Genomic DNA, 14,630 nt, shown 5'->3' on the forward strand with positions numbered 1-14,630 from the left:
AATCTACCTTTTGGCGAGAGAAAGACACATGTGTTTGTTTCGGACTAGATGGGAAAAACAATTTACTATGTATAGATACAGATATACTGTAGCATCTACCCCAGTCCCATTCTCATCTCGCGCATTAGATATGTTCACCCGTTCATCGCTCGGTCAAGTAATGATTCATTACTAAAATTGGCAAATCAAGTATTGGATCTCTGGCTTATGCGTTTTCTTTAGTCAGGTGAGCCGTTTTTAATTCTCACATATCGGTACACATCATACACTATCGAGAGAACTGAAAAGTTGCAAAGAGTGGTACGGAATTGTCCGCTAAACCCCTCCGATTTCCCGAAGAAAAGAAAACAAAAAGACTGTTAAGATCAAATCAGATAAAAAAATCAAATGAAAAAAAGAATTAAGTTCAATGCATATTTCAGTGACATTTCATCGATGATATTGAATATAATGGCCTGCAAAATTTGAAATGGCGCTGGGTATCGGCGCAGATATGGAAAACAGTTGAGACTAATTCTAATAGTGTTCCCAATGAGAGAACCCAGCGGGCCTCCACTCCTGTCCCGGGTATGCCGTGCTAGACATGACGATCTCCTCACTGGAGTCGTCAGCGCGGATCGGAAGCTCCACAGGCGTTTCACTCTTATTAATTACAGTGGCCTCATCGCGATGAGGGTGGCCCGAGCGCGGAACAACACAGTTTTGTTCAGTGGAAGGGGTATTGTTTGGCTCTGGTACAGAACCGAACCCCCGCGTGTCAGTTGAGGAAGACGTCGCTCCGTATCCGGCAGGGACGCCATTATTTCTCAAAGCCTCGTAAAAACGCGGTGGTTGAGATGAATGACGAACGTACCGATTCTGAGGGTGAGCCGTGCGTGATTTCTCTTCCGGATCCTCGGGCAAAGTAATGTTCCATGGTCTTTCTTGATCACCAATTCTGGTGGTTTGCGGAACTGTATGGAACGTTCCTAGACCATACGCGGGGTCCGAATAGTCACTACTGGGAATATTTTGTTCCACCAAGTTTGGCGGGTGAGACCTAGGACTCCGCGAACGGATGTTTAAGTCTTGAGTATGCGATCTGCCACGCTGCGGGACAGGATGCTCCTTCCGGACCGGATACGGAGGTGAAATCGTGCCACTCGGAGACGGGGACGAATACACAGGTTGGCTGACATGTCGTGTTGGAAAGACTTGCTGTTGGTTCTGAATTTGCTCGTATTGACTTTGAGGCTGAGGAGGAGCCTGCGACTGGTATTGGGCCGGATGTTGTTTTACGGGGAGTGTGTGTGAGCTACGGAAACCAGCGCTGCTGTCAAAGTTTTGTTTGGAATCTGAAATAAGCTGCTTGGAGAGACGGTGGCCACCAATAAATGCCCCTGATTGCAAGCTGCTTGGCTCTCTAGGAGCGTAATAACCTTCCGGCGGGGGTGGCTGTCCTGAGAATGTACGATGGTTCTCGGTAAGGGGATATCCATTACTTCTCTGCGTGTGCTGAACGGAGTATCCGCTAGGATATTGTCCATGTGGCCCTTGGAGCGACGCAGGATATTGTGGGTTGGAAGGCTGCTGAGTGTGCTGTGCAACATGCCACTTTTTCAACTCCGGTGTAGATGAACGGCCAAAGAGACCCTGGCACGGTTAGTCTAGAGTTAAGCTCCCTGAACCTAGAACGAGTACGTACGCTAAGTCTGGCAAAAGGATTTTTCTTGGTACCATCCGACGGTACCTGTTCAGAGTTTCCTAGAGACATCCGATGCAGTTTCCCAAATTTCTTCAATTTACTCTTAGTCGCTGGATCTTTCTCAGAAACTGTCTCAGGGACAGGGGTTGCGGGGATGCGTTGCTGCACCAGATCAAGACGAGACATGGCTGCATTCGCCACTGTGCTTTCGCGACTTCTGAGGCTGTCAGAGTCTTGCTTGCTCAATGAGCTCAAGATGCTGTTCTTGCCCCCTGGACTCTCGCGTGTCTTATCTTTTGACAGATTTTGCTGCTCTGAATAGCCCGCCCGGTAGCTACCAGGTACGGAACTGGTTTGAACTGTAGGTTGCTGCACTGGCGGCTGCATGCTGGAGAGAGTAGTGTTCGCAACACCCTGGTGCAGACTTGGCGCGAGCTGAGAGCGATCATTTCGAGAAGGAGGATATTTATTCACAGGCCGACTACCCGGTTCCTGTGTAGTTTGCTGTGCATAAGGCCCATATGGTTCTTCCGCAAGCTGCTGCTGAGTCTCAGCAGGAATCCAGCCCGGAGTACCAGAGGAGGAAATCGGTGTTACTTGGGAAGGAGACTGTACGCTCGTAAGCCTCTGAGGACTCGGCTGGGCGGCCGGAGAAATATAGGACGGGGGATGCACAGGAGGGCCATGGAAACCAGGAGCGACAGAAGGCCTGTGCCACCCAGGGGCGCTGCCAGTCTGGGGATCTGTGTAGACTGGTACATCTTTGGGCTGCTCATAATACGGGGGAGTTGCTTCTCCTTGTTGCTTCTTCTCATCTGGGTAGTCTGCTTCAGGGGAAGGGAACGCAGGAGGAGCTTCCTCAGATTGTTCTTGGCGTAATTCGTTGATATATAAAGACTGTGCGGGAGGCTGAGCTACTTCGTCATCCTGTTGATCGTGAGCAGCTGCCGTTACCTGTAGATCATGAACAGAATGGCTCTGTTGCGACTCCGTTTCTTTTACGTAGTTTGCGACGGAATCTCGTTCTTGAGCGATGTTGGTATTTTCTTTATATTTCAGCGCTCTCCTATGTTCAGATGACTGATTCTCGTGGTCCTCGTCGGATTCTGTAACTTCAAGGCCACGCGTGACGTGATCAGAATGCTTGAACGAAGACGCAGTGCGAGTATCTCGCTCGAGGGAGGACGAATTAACTTCTCGGCTGATATCCGAGACCTGTGAACCTGAAAAATGCTGTGGTCCTTGAGATTGCGGTAGAGGAGAAACTCTCAGCTGCTCTAAAGATTGAGACTGTGGATCGCATGACCCCGACACTGGCAAGGCCGATTCAGCACCCACTGTTTCGGCCCTAGTGTCCGTAGTCTTATAAGCGGAGTCAAGATAAGAGCTTGTCTGGGAAGAAGCTCTCTGACTCTTCAAGGAAGATTCGTGAGTGGTAGAATCTCCGAATTCAAGTCGTGGAACTTCCGTGGTGGACTGATGAGCAGACTGCGCGTCTGGGGTGACAACCACAGGGCTCACGGATACAGGCGGACTATCTGATTGTGAATGCTGGGCAATTGAAGTATCTGGCATTTTCTGAACGCTACTTCCAATACCACGGCTTTCAGCAGCGACTGAGGGTTCCGAGTTATTGGGAAGAGTCGAAACGCGCCCACTTTCACGTGTAGTGACGCCGAAACCATTTTCAGAACCAGGGCTTGGTGACCGAATTTCTGCTTCTGTCAAATCATTTCTAGTGTCCGTAACATCAGATGATTTGGGAGGGGATGGGGAAGATGTAATAGGCTTTTCGGAGTCACTGAAAGGGGCAAAATGTGGTAGACCGGTGCGGGATTCCTCTGCACTCAGATTAGGAGATGCTGCAGTTTCAGCATCCGAAGGTCTTGTGATATGAACATCGTCCATATAATCGTCTGAGGACATTTCGCCTCCGACAACCCTTAAAGCTGTCGTAACAGAAGTTGGTGAATTCTGAGAATAGTCCGGTGCTGGAGATGGTAAATTGTCGCGCTGCTTAGGTGTGTCATTCTGAGTCTCCTCTGTCTTGTGCGATGCACAGAGACTATTTTTACAGTCAAAAGGAAGCGCACTATCCATTGCCCCGCTAGGGACAGAGGATTGAAGCAGATAACCATCCTGATTCGACACGTGGACGGAATGTTCAATAGGCAATGAATGAGTAACAGAGGACAATAATTGATGGTCGGGTGTACTGGGTGATGCGCTCTCTTTGTCGATCTTTTCATTCAAAGCGGGGTCTTTCAAGTTCAACGTATTCGATATGGCTTCCCTTTCATCAGGGCCAAGCCCCATTGCATGAGTTGCGGAGGAACCATTTGACTGATGTTCTTTGCTCTCAGAGCCATTCGGAGGCGGTTCTTGGTCTGTAGTGGCATCGCTGGGGCCTAGGAACTGGCCCCCGCTGAACTTGAATGAGGGTAGACGGGGAACATTTCCCGCATTGGTAAAGTTGCGCAGTGGAGGAGGATCATCAGATCTTTCCCTGTGTGACGCGAATGAGGGCCGCGCTTCCGCCAGCTGGAGGCTTGTGCGACCACCAAACGTAGCAAAAGTAGAATTGCGCGGTGGAGGGTGATCGTTACACCTTCCCCGATCTGAAGCGGATGAAGGTCGCGCTTCTGCCAGCTGGAGGCTTTTGCGCCCACCAAAATTTGAAAGAGATAGAGATCCCTACAAAGAACACACAATTAGACGCGAAACCAAATTCAGAAAACAGGAGTAACGGGAGATACGAATATAGAGGACATGCTCCAATTGTCATGTGTATTGGCCAGTCTGTCCGAGATAGGTATTACAGTGACATCGGAGAAAAGGAAAATTGTGACATGAGAATGGTAAAATAGAATGACACGGGGTATAAAAAAAAGATGCCACCCTTCAAGGGGGATGAAGAATGATTCACGCACTTATTGCGGATCACATCCCACAATGAGATCAAGTATCTACCTTATCGGCGCTTCGAAATTTACTCTTGCCCCTAGCGAAAAGCTCTTTGGCCGCTCCGCCTGCCTTGCCACCAAAGACTCCAGCGCTGTGGAGAAAGTCTTTTCCCCTTGATTCAACTATGCCTCCAAGAGAACCGGATGGGCGTCTTGCATGATCGGATGCCGAGGACTGCTGAGAGCCATCATGATGTGACGTTGGTAGAGAGAGGTTACCAAAGGAGGAAAATTTTGGAAACTTGGTTCTGGAGGGCGAGGCCCGGTGAGCACCGGCTGGAAGTTGCCCGTTGAGCGCAATGAGATCCGCGTGTTCTGGAAGAGCATCAGCAGTCAACCTGATCCAATTTTCGAGACCAGTATCAATTGCTGCGAATTGCCCTCTTGTGTCATTGAACGCTCGTATCCTCTCATTTGGTGACTTGATCCCAAGGATCTCGCGGAAACCAGGCAAATTGGGCCCAACACTTGGATTTACAACCGGAGTCAGCAACTGCGCTTGCTGTGACTGTGAACGAGAACCCCCCTGCACGTTTTCGCTACCATGGTGAGTACCATTCTCAGGTATAGTCTCAGCTGGCTGATATCGGACAGGTTCGGAAGTGGAATCCTTGCCTGATGGAAGAGCTGAATGACTGGTGAATTCAGACGTCGCTCCTGCTTCTAGTTGCATTTCGTTCTTCGGGGAGCCACCCGGAAAATGCACAGCAGGCTGAACTGCTTGGGTCAGTTGCGTTGTCGCTTGAGGCACGACGTCAGCACCGTCTTCTTCTGAGGACGAGGATTCCCAGGAGAAGCGTCTCGTCAGCTTGGGGGGTGGGGGTTCTTTTGTAATGGAAGACACGTTGGCAGTCGAAGGCCCTCCGAAAGCTAGAACGGTGTCGCGCGTAGGCGTCGCCGACTGGCTTTCTGAAATCGGAGGATTTGGCTGCTGAAGGTCGCTGGGAGACGCCTGATGCTGCTCGTTCCAGTAGCTGTCGTACTCACTCGGTATGACTGTACTTTCATCCTGAACACTTTTCTGGGGTTCGAGACGCTGTGACTCCGAGGCATGTGAGGTTCTAATCTCCCCTGGTGGGAAATCCATGGGGCCCAGTGAACGCATAATCTCTTTTCTCAGACGATCACTTTCGGTATCTTGAGGAGAGGTCTCCGTGCTCAGAGACTTGTCCGTGCACATTGACCGTACAAGTTCAGGTACACCCATTGTTGGAGCTTCATTGCTAAGTTGCTGACCGCTAGGGATCCTCAGAGGCCTAACATAACCTTGCCGTTCTTCCACACGTCCGTCATTGTCTGTATAACCCTCCTGCGCAGAAGGAGCGCCCGAAGCAGGAAGCTCCTTTGTCCGAAACTTCGTATGTTGGGAACTGCCAACCTCGCTAGAAAGATCGGGAACGTCTCGCTCTTCAGAGGATGTGACGACAGACATCTCACCCAGCGAGGCACGAGGTAGCTGCTCGTTATCCAAAATCATAGGCTTTCTGGCAGGACTGTTATTGGGGCTGGGAGTGCTTAAATCCCGACGATGCCCCGGCTTGAAAACAGAAGTTCGCGCTCCAGCGTCCGTACTCAGTTCAGTCGGTTCTTCAGTAATTGTTGGTGTCTTCTCTGCGCTCAGACTTCGGCCGCCCACAATGGGACTGATGACGGATGTGCTGTCACTGTTGGATCTGACAACGCTGTCTTGCGTAGAGCTTGGTGTTGGTGGAACGTCGAAGGCTTGGTGCACAACAGAGCGAAACCCAAGGGAAGGATTATGATGCAAGGATGGCTCACCCTGTGATTGGCTTTCGACAGTGGGGGTGTTTTGACCGTCGGGGCTTGTCTGGAATGCGAAATCTGTGCCAAAGGCTGAAACTCGTTTGATTTCTGGCAGACCAAGGACTGGAACGTGCTGGGATGGTGCTGATGGCACCGTTGACTCTTCAGGACCAAGTTGTCTCTGTGCTGGAACAGCCGTAGAGGTTGGGCCCGGCGTACCAGAACTTTGGGCCCGTTGTTCCTTTTCTCTTTCTTCCTGTACGCGTTTGTAGATGTCTGCCGGGCGAATGAAGGCAGGCTGTTTGGGTGAGCCGCCATAGGGGCCGGGAGCAGGATAGCTATCAGCACGCACAGCAGTTTTCACGGGCGAATCGGAAGCACCAGCAAGTGTCGGATTTGATGCGTTTTTCGTTCCTTGGGATAAACCCCCTAGCCCTGTCTGTTTTGACGTAGCGGAAGGATCCTCGTAGTCGTCGTATTCATCGCTATCGCCCCAATCAGTGCCGTCATATGAGTACTGCTTCGCTTCGACCCAGCGCCTCGTCTTCCTTCGGTTGACATCTGTCTTGAAAGATATAGGCTTGCTCGTACCGGGGATTGGGGAAAGGGGGCTCGCAGCATTCCCAGGAGATCTGAACCAGAATGCGTTAGCGACTGCGCATCGCGCCAGGAGAATGCAAGGGTTTACTTACAGTCCCTGATTGTAGGTGTGCTGGAATGGACCAGCCATCGCGGAAATAGGGAGAAATCACAGCAGGGCGGTGGAGAAGTATAAAATGTCAAAAAGGGAGTGCTGCAAAATAATAACTACGTGAACAGAGTTGAGGCAACAGCCTCGAGAGCCTTGCCAGGATTGAGTTGGGGGCGGAGCGCTTGTCCAACACAGCCGCCGCAGCAAATGCGGCGTTTGGGAGGAGCAGTTAACGCGGGCTGCGCATCAACAATCCGAACCAAAAGTAATAAAGAAATGAAGGAAAACGAGCGAACAAAGAAACAAGAATCACAGAATCATATGAACAATAACAAGAACGGGATGATGATGTGATGTGAGGAGCGCAGCTCTTGAAGGAAGTGATTGACGGCCGGGGCTCCAGTAGCTTCGCGGCGGAAGTGGGAGGTACGCGGCCGGACCGGGGCTGAGTTACAAACGAGGTCGACTGCGCCACGAACAACCCTGCGAGTAATTAGGAGCGCAAACGATGGAAAATCAGGAGAGCTGCAGGCCTTACCGGCTCTTCCTTCTCCAACCTGGTGGCCTGAGAGGAAATTGACCTGATACGGATATAGCTGCCGCAACAGATACCTAAGGTGTTGACATATAGCCGTTGTGCCTGATGTGGAGAGCCCGTGGCATGCATCACGTGCAGATAGGGAACGCTAATCCGTTTTGGTCCAGCCCTGCCGTGTGCGGACGCGGCCATCGTGCGCTCCAACTCCGTAACGGGCGTTGTAGTCCTGCTGTCTCTTCTTGCACTCATGATACCCCGTTATTAAACTCCTTGAATGCCGCAGGGGCCCCTCTGATATCCTCTAATTCTCTAATTGCTGTCCATTCTGCTTCTGTCTTGCGCACTGGACATATAATCTCTAAGTGGACACGTCTCCATTCTGCGCCCCCAGACTCCCTTATCGATTAGCTAGATGAGGGAAGACTAGAATCAACGCCGTTATCTGTTGCAGAAAAACATCCTTCGTCCTGAATCTCTGGTCCCTCCGTTAAAACCACTTGCCCTCATAGACCCGCATCATCCATGACCTCGTAGCCTCGACATGGCCGGAGCATCGATACAGGACCGCACACCCGAGTTCCGGTCCATCTTGGGCCAGGCTCAGAAACGTCTAGCATCGTCAAAGGTCGGATCACAGCGCCAGGCATTACTGTCGGATTCACAACGGAGACAGGCGAACGGGGATGGAGAAGGTCACGGTGGCAAGAGGTCCGAATTTGCCAGGAAGGCCGCGGAGATTGGACGAGGTATCACCAGCACAACGGCGAAGCTGCAGAGACTAGCAGAGTGTATGTTGGATACGATATCACGTATGTCTGCAATCTGGGGATATGACTGACCAAAGGCTAGTGGCCAAGCGGAAGACGTTATTTGACGATCGACCCGTGGAGATCTCGGAGTTGACATACGTGATCAAGCAAGATCTGGCCGCTCTAAATTCGCAGATTGCCGCGTTGCAAGCCCTCACGCTGGCGCAGCACCCCAAGTCGAATCGCAACAAGGCAGATCAGGAGGGAGAGCATAACGATAATGTATGGGTTGAACTTCAGCCGTGGTGAAATGTCGCTAATCCGACTATAGGTTGTCGTCATGCTTCAAGGCAAGTTGGCCGATGTGGGAGCCAACTTTAAGGAAGTGCTCGAGGTACGCACGAAAAATATCCAGGCTTCGCGGTCGAGAACGGAAAACTTTGTGTCGTCAGTATCGTCCAAATCACAGTCAGCATTGGACACGCAAAGATCGGACTCTCCGCTGTATAACGCACCTGGGAGGCGGACCCCGCAACCAGGATTCCGTGGCGGCGCGTCAGATCTCCTCACTCTTGAGCCGTCGTCTTCTTCTCCATTAGGGCGTTCAGGGCATCAGTCGGACCAACAGCTCCTCATGATGGAGGAGGCCCAGCCCAGTAACACGTACATCCAAGCGCGAGGAGAGGCTATTGAGGCTATAGAACGCACCATTAGCGAGCTGGGTGGAATTTTCGGGCAATTGGCCACGATGGTCAGCGAACAGTCTGAAATGATCCAGCGAATCGACGCCAACACCGAAGACGTGGTAGACAATGTCCAGGGCGCGCAGCGTGAGCTCATGAAGTACTGGTCTAGAGTCTCAAGTAACCGGTGGCTGATAGCGAAGATGTTCGGAATTTTAATGGTACGGCGCCATCCCAGATACCTTTACCTGCATCTACTGTAAGACTCGTGCTAACATCGACTTAGATTTTCTTTCTCCTTTGGGTTTTGATATCGGGCTAGCCCCTTTAATATGTACAATATATGGTCTTGTATGCTTTTCTAATTTCTGCCTGCCTCCAGTCCTGCTCTTCAGAGCATATTGGTGATCCTTAAGCAGTGCTTGGGGTCTAACGGTGGGGCAATTCTTCTTAATTTTTGCATTCGTCTAGAACAGATTCTGGTAACCAGCATCTCTTCTGTTTCCAGTTTATTTCGCCTGTTTTATTCTTCTGCAATGGACTCTGTTTACAGCTGTCGCCTTTTTTTTTCTGGTTCACTTCATCTGTTGCATTCTTCTAGATCGGTTTTGTTCACTGTTATCTCTTTTTGACCGTTTCCTTCATCAATTCCCCTTATCCCTTTTACTTTCAGGAGACCAAGCTCCAGACCTGTTTTATTGGAATGCATAGAGATGATCCAGGAACTTGAACGAGAAATAATATCATACTCCTATTCATCTTGTCTCTGCCTGTCTGGATGCATAGCGCAAGCAGTAATACATGCATTCAGTGCCAGCAAAATAGTGCAATAATGGCAACCTATCCTGTACCTCAATTATCGTCGCCTCTCAATCTGTGTGAAAACATCTTCCCTGTACCTTATCCATTCTCTCTAGGATGATGTTGTCACATAATCCCACCATCCTACACACCACAGGACCTGCTTTCCCTCCGGTTGTTCTGGGGACGATGCAATACGATGCGATCAAACCTGCTCATTCGGGAGTCCTCGGCAGCTCATATATAGCCAGTCTCCCTTGACTTCCTCATCTTACTTTCTATGCCTCCATACACAAAGTTATGCTTGTCGGCGCGAACCAGGTATGCATATTGCTCTCTTGTCCTCCCATTCCCCAGTGTCGAATATCGCTGTGTTCAATCTCTATATCCTATTTCCTCCTACCCTTTGAACGAGCACGGCTCAAGCTGTCTTAGCCCCGCGTGTTGCGTCTGACCCGCGTCTTTGCGTTGTTCTCAGGATCTCCTAGTGAAGTCCACGCTTGGGTGAGTCCCTTCCGTCATCCTATAGCGATCTGTGGTCTTCCTCCACCCTTGACACAGCTCGGGACCATCAAGGCCACGAGTTGCCAGTCCGCCATATTTTTCACTTAACATAGATTGCATACTGACGAGCGAAAGGCAGTTCGGAACTCTCGTTCGCATCGCGCGAGGAGACAATGCACTCGTTCAAGCCATTCGTAAGTCCCTTTCCTCCTTCCCCATCCGTCCTGTCTTTCTCTCCTCTTCTCCTTTAGCATCCCTGTTAAAACACACATCCGGCTAGTACTCACACTATTTCTCTACGCCATTTAGACTCACATGAAGCGATTCGTTGCGCTCATCATCAAAAAGCTCCGGGGACGCAGCAGCAAGAAGGCGCAAGACGAGGCCGGGGACAAGGACAACCACGCTGTCAGTAGGTTCGAGAACAGAAGATCCATCGAGTCCAGTCGTTCCCAGCTCCCTCAGCTCCCCCGTCCTATGCTTCACCCAGGTAATAGAGCAAGCCCGGAGGAAACTGCCCCGTCACGTCGGAATGAGAGACAGAGAGACGTGGTGGTAGTTTTCTGTGGTTTTCGTTGGTTCTTCCTTTGCTCTGTCCTGAGGTTATCATATACTCTCTCCTGAGAGGCACTAGTGGCCGCCTTCTGCGGCCCATGCGATGAGTCTCGGTGCAAGCGCTGTCTACCAATTTCTAGTCTATTCTTGTGGACCGATCCATGATCATCTCATTCTCGCTTTGCTAGGTACTGTACTATAGATGCAGAAAAAGCCATTTCGCTCTTCACAAAACGGAATGCCTCGAGTTCAGAATTAGACCCCATTCACCTATGACCTGCAGTATTATTGCGCTCGCCACGGTTGAAGAGAATCGTCAAAACTGGTCAAATTAAGTTATCGGAAATCTCATCTCGTTAGCTGAGAGCGTTCCAGCAGTGCATAACAGGCTTACGGACAGCTCACCAAAGGCTCGGCAATACATGGCGTTTGCCTTCCGTGTATTATCGAAATTAGGTATCGCCGCGATGATTAGGCTAAAAGAGATACATGCATACATGGACTACAGTAGTAGAATAATAGGTATTCTTAGCAGAAATATAACCAAGGGAACGCGTGTCCGTGGCTGAGCAGAGCTATCAACAAGAACGACGCTTAGCTGGCCTCTCCATGTATGGATTTCAAATTCCGCGGATGAGAAGTCCTCCTTATTTGAGTCAAAGTCATCACTATATGTTGCCTAAAGCCATCGTCGCCTGTCGTAATCATAAAATTCGTCAACTGGATTGATTTTGTTGTTGAAGTAGTAATAAACTCGTCGAGGCGCTAGCAATATGATGGGTCATATAACTGGAGCTAGGCAGCAGGCACCAATTAGGATGCTCTCTTCTATGTAGTCTAGATATACATGCTACATGTTTGATGTCTGGTCAGCTTGATTCTATCTCAGCGGACCGGTGAGTAAATCGCATCTCGAATCTAAATGAACAGCCTTCTGACAGGTCGGGAGGTAAAATGTATTTCTGTTAGCATCGGATGCTGTTGTATTGAGTAGTCTGCAGGGTGCAGGGCAGAAAGTAGCCTTAACGCTATCCGATCCACAGGCAACAAAGCCGACAACAGCCGTAACAGTGACGCTATCTTGAGTCCATATATGCCGTTCATATCTTTATCTAGAAATATGTTATTGGCAGCTTCACTATTGAATTGAGTGTAAAGTCACCTTGGGGTAGCGAGATTTCCAATACGCGTCTAGTCTTAGACGCCAGCTGCTGCCTTGCTGATCTAAGGCACTGAGAAAGTACTAAAAGGAAACCAGACGGACTCGAGAGTTTCTCAAGACAAAAGTGTAGGGACAATTTATGAACCTAAGAAATAAGAAGGGAAGTCTCCCCATTGGCTCTTTGTTCTTTCGCCCTGCTCATGCAATCTATGTAAATTACCTTGGAATTCAACGTCCTGTGACTCAGAGGCGATTCAGGATTCTCTGAATCTCCATGTATCTGTATTAATTGAGTAGATCCGAATCGACGCTTGTCTTTTCTGGTATTCCATCTGGCAAAGCCACAGGGACTATCTACTTAGGTACTGGAGGATACATATAAAATCTTGGAACCCATATCTGAAACACCTGAACCTTTGAAACTTCTGAATCCTCTTCGAACCGTTTCGCATCCAAACCCTACCAAGAGCGCGAGGTACTGTATATGCTGGTTGATACTCTTTGAATCGTCAATCGAGACAACAAACGCTCAGCTAGTAGTTCGTCGTGAAATGTGTGTACCTATTGCGTGTGGTGCTAGTACTTTTCACCACTGAGATTGCGACTTAGCAGCATATACGGCACCATACATAATTTCCTCGACTTGGAGCGTTGTAGCCACGATGGCGGATTTGCAGTCAATCGGTGCCCATTTGCTTCTTGAGCTAGAGGAAGTCTTGCGGCAGGGCATTCCTGAAGATATTCCGCAAGAGCTAGTCGATCTGCTCGCTCAAGGTGACCTTCCGCGTGAGGGTGATGAGAGAGTTCTGTTGTATATCCAGCTCCTCACGGAAAATGGTAAGCCGTGATTCCGACTGAAATGGCAGTGTTGTCCTTTTCTGGTTTTTTCTTCCTTCTGTTTCGTCGCTGAAAAGATTCGGGGAAAGGATTGTTTTTGCAACCATTGCGTACTGTACCTTTGATAGCCTCCATACCCTACAAGATCAAGTATTAATTAGATCTCAGGAAACTTCCCACTTCCCATGAATCTACACCAGGGCACAACATCGTCCTCGTGCTTTGTTGCCATCAACTCCTCTCAGAATAGCGACGCCAACATTTCTCCAGCCTTGAAGGATCGTGTTTGACGAAGTCACGGACTGAAGAAAACAAGAAAGAACCCGACAGAACAAAGCCGCAAAGACAGGAGCGCGTCCCGTCCTTATGAATGTTCCTATCTCACCGCCTCTTCTCTCTCATCTTGTCGTCCTTTTTTTGGGGCTCTCTCCCTGTCTGTCTGTCAGAGCGAAAGGCAATGCACCTCGCTGTTTATATATATCTCCTTTTGACGTGAAGAATGAGGTATGGGCAGATTGGTTGGATATTTTTATTCCTTTCGTCAATTCACCTACCACAAGGTCCATATGTCCTATACTAGCTACCTAGTGCTCTACTTACCCATCTAAGTGGCTGAATTGTCACACATCTTGTCTCATAGCATCATCGGAGTTTGGGAGTCGGGAGATGTTGTTGGACTGCTGTCGTTTCCACTTTAGCAATCATGATTCATAACGTGTCACTGCATGACTCACCACCATGTACTGCATTGTGTATTAGTACTGTACATTAACAGCCCTGTCAAGGCTGCGATTAAAGTCTAATCAATCGTTATAATTCTGCTGTGTCACTAACAACTTTGTTGTTCCTGAGCCCCACATGCGTCAGCGCAATGCGCCTATCGGGTATGAAGATCAGAGGAACCATTGGAGAATAATTGCCAAGGGGAGAACAGGCACCATGAGGAGTATTAGGTAAACACAATGTTGCCTGTTCCTCTCGCCTCACTTCACGCATCGATTCAGAATATATGCCATTCACCATATAGCGCGTATAGCCGAATCGCCTCACCCGAAGTACTGGACCTGACCTTCGCTGATGTTGCATTAAAGGCTGTGGGGAGCTAACGTTAGTGCAGCGCCCGACAGGGCGGGACGTTTGAGAGGCTCTGGGGCAATGGTCACGGAGTAAGGCGGGTCTACCTAGTTCAAGTTATTCCCGATATGGAATACTTGGGATGGAGGCCACTCTCGATTGACTGCTAATGGGGTAGGGATATCACTTACAAGGACAGAGTACTCGCCGTGTTAGGGAAGATGGTCATGTCGGAGTACCTGGGCAATTGATGGATGGGCTTGTAGCGCCCCATGATGATAAATGTCGAGAGGAAGGCAACTTTGAGGGATAAAGCAGCAAATCAAATTAGATGCCCTGAAACAAGGTGCAGCGCATAGGTACCTGCATAACCTACTCTCGCAGGCGATATATTCTCTGTGCAGATGTACCTATAGTTCCCTAAACATCTAAGTATGTGCATCGGAGCCTGGAATTTGAGGCTACGTCCGCGGGAAAACCTGAAGCCTGTTCTCCAAAGCCATATTGCTTTTGAATATTTCTCTTCCGTGATTCGAACATAAGGTGCAGCTCTCGGTCTGGATGACCAGGATCTGCTTCATCGTAGCGGATCATTGCATCCTGCGAGGTCTGAAATTTTCTCTGC

The 14,630-nt window shown here is 49.6% G+C and overlaps 4 protein-coding genes across 4 annotated transcripts; 2 read left to right on the top strand and 2 right to left on the bottom strand.

Moving 5' to 3' along the window:
- Positions 1-516: 516 nt before the first annotated feature.
- On the bottom strand, positions 517-7,141 carry VTN00DRAFT_7159 (uncharacterized protein; the record flags this gene model as incomplete). The annotated part of the gene is made up of 5 exons (XM_069433875.1): positions 517-1,632; positions 1,685-4,378; positions 4,655-4,962; positions 5,191-7,043; positions 7,104-7,141. The coding sequence occupies 5 exons, from the start codon at positions 7,139-7,141 to the stop codon at positions 517-519; spliced, it is 6,009 nt and encodes a 2,002-aa protein (XP_069287213.1).
- A 1,040-nt stretch (positions 7,142-8,181) lies between these two features.
- On the top strand, positions 8,182-9,394 carry VTN00DRAFT_7160 (uncharacterized protein; the record flags this gene model as incomplete). The annotated part of the gene is made up of 4 exons (XM_069433877.1): positions 8,182-8,428; positions 8,490-8,671; positions 8,721-9,293; positions 9,359-9,394. 4 exons carry the CDS (start codon positions 8,182-8,184, stop codon positions 9,392-9,394), a joined length of 1,038 nt encoding a protein of 345 aa, XP_069287214.1.
- A 779-nt stretch (positions 9,395-10,173) lies between these two features.
- On the top strand, positions 10,174-10,871 carry VTN00DRAFT_7161 (uncharacterized protein; the record flags this gene model as incomplete). The annotated part of the gene is made up of 5 exons (XM_069433878.1): positions 10,174-10,194; positions 10,352-10,377; positions 10,517-10,571; positions 10,687-10,789; positions 10,843-10,871. The coding sequence occupies 5 exons, from the start codon at positions 10,174-10,176 to the stop codon at positions 10,869-10,871; spliced, it is 234 nt and encodes a 77-aa protein (XP_069287215.1).
- Positions 10,872-12,670: 1,799 nt separating this feature from the next.
- VTN00DRAFT_7162 (uncharacterized protein) lies at positions 12,671-13,066 on the bottom strand (the record flags this gene model as incomplete). Its single annotated transcript, XM_069433879.1, has 2 exons — positions 12,671-12,900; positions 13,051-13,066. The coding sequence occupies 2 exons, from the start codon at positions 13,064-13,066 to the stop codon at positions 12,671-12,673; spliced, it is 246 nt and encodes an 81-aa protein (XP_069287216.1).
- Between the last annotated feature and the right edge of the window lie 1,564 nt (positions 13,067-14,630).

Source organism: Thermoascus crustaceus, assembly GCF_041956765.1.
Source record: "Thermoascus crustaceus strain CBS 181.67 unplaced genomic scaffold VTN00scaffold_4, whole genome shotgun sequence".
Taxonomy (NCBI): Eukaryota; Fungi; Ascomycota; class Eurotiomycetes; order Eurotiales; family Thermoascaceae; genus Thermoascus; species Thermoascus crustaceus.